The sequence below is a fragment of the Leiobunum rupestre genome, chromosome 5 (assembly GCF_980474605.1).
Source record: "Leiobunum rupestre chromosome 5, qqLeiRupe1.1.hap1, whole genome shotgun sequence".
NCBI classification, from domain to species: domain Eukaryota; kingdom Metazoa; phylum Arthropoda; class Arachnida; order Opiliones; family Sclerosomatidae; genus Leiobunum; species Leiobunum rupestre.
In genome coordinates this window covers 7339412-7349070 of record NC_143388.1, presented here as the reverse complement: position 1 = coordinate 7349070, position 9659 = coordinate 7339412, and the positions used below count along the sequence as shown (strand labels likewise).

General features: G+C 33.9%; 1 protein-coding gene across 4 annotated transcripts; it reads left to right on the top strand.

Annotated features, from left to right (window-relative positions):
- The first annotated feature begins 155 nt into the window (after nt 1-155).
- On the top strand, nt 156-7865 carry LOC149943434 (uncharacterized). Of its 4 annotated transcripts, none has more exons than XM_090175104.1 (10): nt 156-248; nt 2468-2542; nt 3478-3632; nt 4070-4239; nt 5134-5282; nt 5392-5692; nt 5759-6359; nt 7179-7343; nt 7412-7506; nt 7593-7865. In XM_090175104.1, exons 1-10 carry the CDS (start codon nt 213-215, stop codon nt 7679-7681), a joined length of 1836 nt encoding a protein of 611 aa, XP_090031230.1. In that variant the 5' UTR covers nt 156-212; the 3' UTR covers nt 7682-7865. The 4 variants fall into 4 exon arrangements, with proteins under 4 accessions (XP_090031230.1, XP_090031229.1, XP_090031228.1 ...); XM_090175103.1 differs by lacking the exon at nt 156-248 and adding an exon at nt 573-910 and having other exon boundaries at nt 7412-7488; XM_090175102.1 differs by lacking the exon at nt 156-248 and adding an exon at nt 574-910.
- The last annotated feature ends 1794 nt before the right edge of the window (nt 7866-9659 follow it).

Below are 9659 nucleotides of genomic sequence, written 5' to 3'. Positions count from 1 at the left end.
AACCAGAAAATGTATTTGTAAAAAAAAACTGAAAAATAAATAAAAAAAGAACTTGAAAATGGCTCTAAAGTTATTTTAATGTCACCTATTTTCATATCAGACATTTAGTGTAGAAATTTTAAACCCCTTTGTTTTGTGTTTTGTTAGACCATCTCATAAATTGTATTTTTTTGGCTTGAGATAGCGAGAAGCTCAACTGTTACCATGGTTTTATGACCCCTACCTATAAATTCTACTGCAAAAATAAGGTAAGGGAGAGTGAAAAGAAATGCTATAAACGTGGAGAGTACTTTTGGGAAGGCAACGTTTACGGGTTTTTGCCACATTTTCTTATAAAGTGAGCTAGGAGCCCATTTCATCGCCAAGGTGTGAAGTATTTCTAACTTTCAGTAGTTTATATGGGAGCGGGGGGGGGGGGCGTAAAGAACAAGGTCATTGAGGGGTTAAATCATTTTTTATCACTGGCTTAGGAAAGTGGGTCTTTCACAATATGTACGTTTCCACATCAACTTTATTCAAAATTATATTAATTCTTCTCTAAAAGGAGAATGACTGTCGTGTTGAAATTAAGGTATTTTATTTCTGAATTTTAATTTGCCAAAGTTCAAAAATCTCATTGCAGAGAGCCCCGTATTCCCTCGGTTATCGAAGGTGCTAGTCCGAAGTGCTCTGTGTGGTTTGTATCCTTTAGGAGAAACGCTAGTACGTGTAGTCTAGGAAACTGTTGTGTATGTTTCCGAAATGTTCACGAATGAATAAGTTTTTCTGGGCTAGTCAGTTTTAAATAAATTCAAATTTTGTTTTGATTGGAACCATGAAAGTGTTTTTATCGGTGTTGGGAAGTGATGTTGAAAAAACTATTGATATACCACCTGGAAAAACCGTTCTGGGAAGAGGACCATTCCTAGGGGTAAGATAAGCCAAGGCCTTAGGAATGTAAACAAATCACAGAAATCAGCTTTAGCCTTTAGGCTTAAAATAGGCTTGCTCCTTGAACTTCCTTCCCTAGTCTAGGCCATATTACTAAATAGTAGATTCCTGGCATTTCTGACCATGTTAAGACATTTGATAAACCTTAATTTAATAGTAGGAGATGCACCATAGAATCAATGAAAATAATACCTAGTAACGTAGAATAAATTGCATAGATACTATATATTACAATTTTTTTAATTTGAATTGATTGCAACTGAACCACTAGGATCCCTACTACACATCTTCAGAAGTATTGACCATGACCATATGAAATAGCCTTTTATATTAACCACTACTGAGTGAAAAAAAATATCTTAAACGTTGTGGTAGAGGAATCCTTTGCGTTACTGTAAAATATATATAGTGCGCAATTAGTGAGAACAGTTGTCTATTTTCCATGCAAATTTCTTTGGTTCGCACTTTTCTTAAACTTAAGATGCTCTTAATATGAATGTTTCATGTTAAAATGTAACCCCGCTGCCATGACTCAATGGGAGGGCAAGATGGGGGAAAGGTGGAAGGTCAAAGGCTTTCATTATAGAGATGATGTCAGGTGATAGAAACCTGGCTATAATTAATTACCAATTTTCATTATACTTTTTTCCATAGATAAAGCTAGGGTTCCAAATTTATTCAAAACGCAAAAACAAATTGTTCTTGCACAAGCCAGTAAAATGCACTGGCAGAAGCCCGGCTATTTGGTATTTCGAGTGCCTTTGCAAACCATGCTAAAGAGCCTACAATTACATATCGCTTCACAAACTATATGAATCATGTTTTTCTGTGGAGAGGATAGTATGGAAAGCAGAGAAATAAGCCCAATAGATTCACAATATCATGTAGTTGTTCTAACAACGGGATGGCTTTAGCTTTAACATTGTGTGTCATTAAATAGCATACTGTAGTATAATTAATGATTTGACTTATGTCATAAAATTAAGGGTGTTAATACAAATTATAGGTCCATACCAGACCTGAAAATTCAATTAGCCAGTTTCAATAATGTAAAGGTATTTTCAAATACCACAAGTATCGTCAACTTCAATAGTTTTGACACACACTTTTATTTTATCACGATTGGCCAAGGTGGTACTTTTACGCTAGACGAAAATACAGTGTAATTTTTTAAACCAATAAATGGCGGTAATGTTATTGAAACTGGCAAGTTTTAAAGCTCTGAATGAGCATTGTTTTTCAGAAAAAAATCAGTTAAAAAGCTAAAAAAAAACTTACATCTGGCATGAGCTGTCCAAAAATATTATTTTTTTTTTCTCTTGGAGAAAATACTTATTTTTTTAACGAAAAGACTGTTTTATTGAATTTTTTTGTTATTAAAGTAGTTCTTTATTGGCATTTGAGAAACTGATTTCTCTTGAAATATGAACAGTCTGAACTATTCCATTGATATGTATAAATGATTTCTTATCGGAAAAATATTTATGATGAAAATAATCACCGATTTCAAGCAAAGAATTGTTGTTTTTTCTTTCAGTGCTCAGACAAGAAAGTATCCAGAAATCACGCAGTTCTGGAAGTGCAAGCCAATGGCGATATCTTTTTAACTCCTGTAAGTGAAGGGCGCTATTAGTATCAAAAGTAACGTAATGAAAAGTAGCGTGTCACTTCATAATCGTACAGTGCTGAGAATATTCAAGGCATTTTATTGGCGCAAACCATTTATTCTGAAACCCTTTTTATCAATTGACCTAGTCATTGGTATATGCCAATTAGAATGAGCATTGATACTTAAATGCTGCTTTGTGTCAAATTGCAAGTTTAATTATCCTGAAAGTGTGAAAAAGTTACAATTACAGTGGCACTATATCTTGCCCTTCATTCTACCCTATTATCCTTCCCAAGCTCTGATTTAGAAATGTAAAGTTATTGGCACGCTTTTTATAACTTTGCTACTTTCGGAAAAAGTAACTTTTCTGGTAGTAAAATTTCCTCTAAATATCGTGTGAAATATACTAGATTAATAAAGAGGCGTAAAAAATGGTTTAGGTTCTCAATCATATTTATACATAAATGAAATACGAAAAAATTAATTTTCCATACCCATGTGAATCATTTAAATTTCTAAGATTTTTATCACCTTAGAGTTCCATAAATTTAATACCCTTTGCAAAAAAAAATTATTTTGGAAGAGATAATTAAAAAATTTCATAAAAGTTGATGAAATAATTTTCTCAAGAATGTATTTATTTATGCTCAGGAAGAATGACTATATAGAAACGATTTATAGCATTTCTCTCAAACCCCTCATGTTCTAAGAGTAAGCTCTAAAATGAAATAATTAAATCAGACCAGTATCTCATTGGTTCCCTAAAATTTACGTCCTTCGACACGATTGAAGAACATTAATGTACTGTAACATTTTCATCCCCCAGCTCTCTTGATCATAGTCATTCTCCTTAATTATAAATAAGTTTTTAATTTAATATTTACTTGGTAATTTTGATTGGTTAATTTTAAATTTGTTCCGTATGTTTTTCTTGACAGACTCACGTTAATCCTTGTTTTTACCGTACCGCTTGTGAAACATCTCTACGGATTATTAAAAAGGATGTTCCCCAAAAACTTCAACCTGGAGATGTATTTTCCCTTTTGCCAAACAGCTTTCAATATGAAGTACATCAGAAAACACCAGATGGAAAGTGAGTTTAAAGCTGCTCACTTTTTTTATGAACTTAAATATCTAATTGCCAAGTTAATTTTTTAAATATTTAAGAGTTCATTAAATATTAACAGAAGTTAATCAACCCAAGTTATCGGATAGCAATAGAATCTCTTGGCTTATCGCTTCCGTTTAGTAATATCTAGAAAATTTTCTCCGAATGCAACGGCTCTCACAAGCACCAATATCCACAAATCAGTTTTACACTGCCACTGCAAGCCTCTTAAATGCCAATCGTAGCACCGGCTACATGTAGGAACCTTTTTTGTTGAATGGAAGAGCTAGAATTGGATCCTCTCCATTTGTGTTAGAATAATTTCGCATATAATTTAAAGCTTATCCGATAACTTTGGTTCAATAGCTTCTAGTATAAGTATGACGCAACTGTAGTTGGATTTTACTTTTTTGTTGAAATAGAGTTTTGCCACTGAATGAGTCCTTGAATAAAGGGAAAAGTAACACAGTGAGTGTCTCTGAGGAGGATCCAATTACTAAGAAATCCGATAGTAACCACAAAAAAACAACAGAAAATGGAGAAGCAGTTGATGAACAAGTTCAAAATAAGACAACCCCTTCAAAAATAGATAGTACGTACTCTTTTCTTTACTCAAATGCAGCACTGGTTTTCAAACCTTTTCGACCTATGACTTCTACTAGAATAAAGTCAAATCTGTTGCGGTTCTGCCGCTATTCATTCAACTTTTGAAATTAAGTGTCATTTTTCAGTGGAAAATGTTCAAATTACACAATTCTTTGTATTTATAAAACCCTATCCATCCTAGTCTATTTACAACACAGAAAATCTCACCATGGGTGTTTCCTAGGTAGTGTGAAATTTGTTCGCCATGACTTTTATTTCCCAAATTAGTGTAAGTTTTGGTGAGCTAGAGCTTAGTATAGTCTTTCAATTGTGGTGGAAATACGCCAAAACATAATGTAAAAATATCTTTAATCAATATTTCGAACTAAAAAGTTTTCTAATATATAGATGTTATTATTAACAGATTATTAACAAGTTTAATTAAATTTTGATTAGTTGGTAGTCTAGAGTAAAATTGTCATTTTGGAAGATAACATATTCATGACCAAAAACTATCACTTCAACCCCTTTGGTTCGCCATTCAAACCTAGATAGGTAGCGGCTAAAGCAGCTTAAAAACCCATCATTTTGATTTTAGAAACAATGATGCAATGATTGCAACCCAGCCACCGGAATTAATGGCTTTAAAAGTCGCTTGATGATTTAGGCTTCAGATGGTGCCATGGGTATTAGCCTAGCTGATTATTATTATTTATTATTATTATTACTTGCATTTTAATATATATTTTTTTATTTTTGGCTTATATTTTGATAAGTTTATTTAAGATAAAACGTTCGTAGAACTATTTTATTTGTCTGTAATCATAGGCGCTACCTCAGAGAAGCTAGCCACCTAAACTCGTTTGGGTCATCAATTAAAAGTTTTTAATGTAATTTCTAGCTGGGAAAAAAGAAGATAGTGTCAAGATTCCTGATGTTGAAACCACGAAATCAGAATCTTCTAAACCTTCTTCCACAAAGCCGGCGGCTTCCGAATCATATTCACCGCAGAGAAAATCTCCAGAAACAGTAAATGACACGACTAATAAAGTAAGATAATCTTTCGTACGATTAATGGTGTGGGCTGTGGTTTCCATTTAGATTGGTATTTTAATATTACCTCAAAATATATTAAATCCCACTTTCAAATTTCTTACAGTCCAGTGCAACAAAACCTCCGAAGACTAGTCAATTAAATTGTCCCAGGAGAAGAACATTACCTGATTGGCTGGTTAAAAGTGCTGTGACAGCTTTGAAAGGGAATAAAAAGACAGATACGACAGATTCTGTTAATAATAATGGTACTTCTGTGTCGAACAAGAAAGGCGGGGCTACAACGACCCCGAAAAGTGCTAAGGCTACCCCTCCAACTGCACTATCTAACAACAGGGTGAACAGTAGCACTGGAAGATCTTACACTGGGAGACAAAATAGACAAACTATACAAAAAATATCTCTCGGTAAGTTAGAGAATAAAGAATTTGAAGGTTTAAGAGTAATGACTGAGATATTGCTCTCTATTCTAGATGACTTTGTAGTTAGTGATGACGAAGAGGTGCAATGGAAGAGCCCAGATGAATCTGATGATTCAAGCCAGAGAAGCAAGTCAAGAAGAGGTGGCAGATGGCAAGGAAGAGGGGGTAGAAGGGATTCTGATTCTGGGAGTGACTGGGAAGTGGAGAACAGAAAAGCCAAAAAGAATTGGCGGTCTAATGACGCATCGTCCGGAAGTGACTGGGAAACAAGTCGCAATACGTTGACCCAGAGAAAAAGACGAGGACGTCCCACTCGGAAGAGTTACAACAGTGACTCTGGTAGTGATTGGGAGAGTGATAAGAAAAGAAGCAGTAGCAGGAGGAAATCAACAACTATATCTAAAAGGCCAAGGAGAAGTACAAAAAGGAAAGCTTCGGAGGATGAAGTGGATGAAGTTGAAGAGGATGGTGACGACGTCAAAAACGAATCTGATGATAATAAAAGGAAACCTCGTAAGAAAAAATCAAAAGCTGAGGAGGAGGAAGATGATAATGACGACGAAGATGAAGAAAAATCAGCAAAATCATCACCAGCTAGATCGGAAGGAGGCCGCAAAAGAGAACCCTGTCTGTATGCAAAGAAATGTTACAGGTAAATGGTGTTAAAAATTCAGTTTCCATCTAGAGATATTTGGAAATAACTAGGTATGTGCGAGTCTTGATTTTTGCGTTTCAAGGCGAGATTCGAGTATGAAAAATTTAACTTTTCGAGTATCGAGCTGAGCTTTAAAATCTTATCTTGCTTTCGAGCGTTTAGGCTTAGCTTGAAAAGGGGATTTCAGGTACTCGAATAATTAGGCATAGCTGTATTTCATCAGAACTTGTAGAACTTCTACTTTCATCAGATGAAGAATCATTCAAACTAATCTTCACTTTCATCACTAGGTTATACTATTTCTTCAATAAAAGAATATTTACTGCCAGAGCTTTTACGTTTATTTGAAGCCATATTTGTGAAGTCTAAATAAATAAGTGGCCATACAAGGGATAACAACAAGAAAATAATGGACTGATGAACCTTCAAACTGATAATTAATAGCTGGGGCACCCTACGTTATGTAACTTGTGGTTTTGGTTTCGGTTTCTACACCTAATGAGAGATCTTTAGGCGGGACCAAAGGGAATTTTTTAGTAGCTTTTCCCGCCATTTTTAAAAGCATGCGAGTAGCAAGGTTCCTAGAAAAATCTCTTATATGCGCGAGTAGAACCTTGGTAGGAATAATAGTCTAGAGTACTCGAAAGTTAAGCCTAGCCCTCAATTTGAGGCTCTAACCATTTTTGAGCTTTTCAACTAAGGCTTTTCGCGCTACGAAGCTCGATCGAATACTCGCACATGCCTAGAAATAACCCATTTTCAGTGCACTATGGCAAAATGATCATTAAATGAATTAATTTTTTATTGTTAATTTAGAAAAAATGCATCACATTTTGATGTGTATAGTCACCCAGGAGATTCAGACTATACAAGTCCAAAAGAAGATGAAGACGAAGAAGAAGAAGTAAAAGAGAAAGCGAAAGATGGTGATAAGAAGGCTTCACCGCAAAAAGAGTGCCCGTATGGCATTGATTGTTTTAGGTTCGTAGTAAATTGATAGGCTCAATAAACCCTCAACCACTTTGCGTTAACGTATTCTACTTTTTCAGAAAAAATCCCCAACATAAGAAGGAATATAAACATACAAGAAAAGTACGACCGACTCGTGAGGCTTCCAAAAAATCAAGTACGCCTCAAAAGAAATGTATTTTAACGCCGAATTTACGAAAATGACTTTATTTGAAGTCAATACAATACTGAAAAATATTAATTTACTTTTCCTTTTTTCAGGTAAGTACAATGAAGAAGATGAAGATGAAGACATCAGTTTTGAGGAATCGGATGAATACTGTCCCGTGAAAGAAGATCTTGCAGATTGATAAAACAAAAAACTCTATTATCATGTCTTGTCTCTCATCTATGTAGACTTGCTCTGTGTATCACTGTCTTACATCTTACAGAACCTTCCCTCCCTGACGAAACTCTTTTCCCATCTTGTTTTTATTGTAAAATGAGATATTGCTTAAAATTTTATGATTATTGTCTTTACAATATTACTTTTTATTGTTTCTTTTATAATTTCAAAAAAAACACCCGGTTCTCTTTGTGGTTTTGCCATGGGATAACAAAATCGATCATTGCATAAAACTCATTTGTGGAGGAATATTTTTGTTTTTCATAAATATGAATGAAACTCCCTTTACCACTACCTATTTGACCAATCCATCTCGAATAGTTACTGATTGGTGAAAATTAATTTGCAGTGTAAAAGAGCATGCGAATAAGTGACATCTACTGATTTGTCACTTAAATTGGTTTTGTTTGTTACTTGATGGATCTGTCATCCAGGTGGTCAATTTTAGAATACAAACAGACACATCCTTAAATATTTTTGTCTCTTTTTAGTTCTAGAAATATTTTACCTAGCCTTATTCTCCTCCCCCCCTCGCCATGAAATTTCATAAGAACTCATTGAATAAAAATTAAAAACTTTATTATCGGTACTCTTATCTTACTCTGAAAGCAAACTAATTATAAAAATATTGAAAAGGGTTTTGGCTTCAGTGGATTTTTAAAAACGTTACCTCACTTATATCTCAGTTATAAATAATTTTAGCAAATTTTTTATTAAGGTTAAAAGAACGAAATAATTTATTAGAAGGGGTGAAACCTATGGATGAAACAACTTTTTTATATGAACTCTCGTAATTCTTCAAAACTTGAAAAATTTTAATCTGGCCAACTCTGAAAACGAAATTGGAAGGAATTGCATTCTGCTGATTCCAGTTAGGTCATTAAAGTGAAACAAGTTTCGCGTCAAAAAAATTGCTCAAAATAATAATAATATAATAATATTCGACGTGTACTAGGCTACTAACTCTTTTTTTCAACAAATGTCGCTAGCATCGAAATTAAAACCAGATACGTAAGCTACATTTTCACCCAAAAGGCGGGACATAAAAGTACCCCTCGCGTTGAATGGCTCGTTTTTAATTTTGACAATAACTTAAAGGTCCACAACCGGCGTTTGAAAAAATTCAGCCCGAATTTACCACGTGGTAGCAGATACGACCAATCCTTTTCTGAAAACAAGCGCGAGAGACTAGTTAACTTCAAACGCCGCACAGTGTGGCAAACTAAACCCAAACCTGGCCAAAAGTCAAAAAAATTAAATTTTATTTTAATTTATAATATTTGTTTATAAACCACCGCACAATTTACCGGTGTTTGATTTTTGACTGCAAAATTTTATTATCCACCAGGCTCCTTAGAAGTAGTAGATATCGATATTTTAGAGTTCTGAAACTATTATACAAAGCCGCGTAGTTCAAATAGTGTGAATTTTGGAAAAAACGTTAAAGGTCTTTAACTAGTATATTCCTTTTAGAATTAATATGACTTTTAGTTATGAATTTTGGTAGATTAAGTTAAAATTTTTGATTTAAGTTCATGAATATTCATTATTTATCATAATATCGATTAAAAATTTTGCCAATATTTGCCTATTTTCTATTTTTTGTACAGATTTTCAATATATATATGAAATTAAAAAGGGTGTCCAATTTCAAAATGATCCATGGCAATAACATCAAAACCGTTTCCTGTACTAATTTAAAATTTTTGTGGCACTTAACATGTGTTGGAGAACAATTAAAAATGATAGCATCGATGACCTTGAACCGTTTCTTCAAGGTCATTGAAAAATTATCTCGAGAACTGTTAGATTTAGAAACTTCGTTCCAATTAGAAAGTTGATCCTGATTCCTGAATAACTTTGGCCCGAATTCAGTTGATCAATTGAAAGCCGACAAATTTCACACATAAAACCAGTTGGTCATCAAGAAAATAATGCTAAAC

What these genes read in the sequence shown, in the direction of transcription:
- LOC149943434 (XM_090175102.1), top strand. Translation starts at nt 815, where the DNA reads ATGAAAGTGTTTTTATCGGTGTTGGGAAGTGATGTTGAAAAAACTATT. An exon ending in GCGATATCTTTTTAACTCCT is followed by an intron (nt 2,543 to 3,477) that starts GTAAGTGAAGGG and finishes TTTTCTTGACAG; the next exon opens with ACTCACGTTAATCCTTGTTT. An exon ending in AAGTACGCCTCAAAAGAAAT is followed by an intron (nt 7,507 to 7,592) that starts GTATTTTAACGC and finishes TCCTTTTTTCAG; the next exon opens with GTAAGTACAATGAAGAAGAT.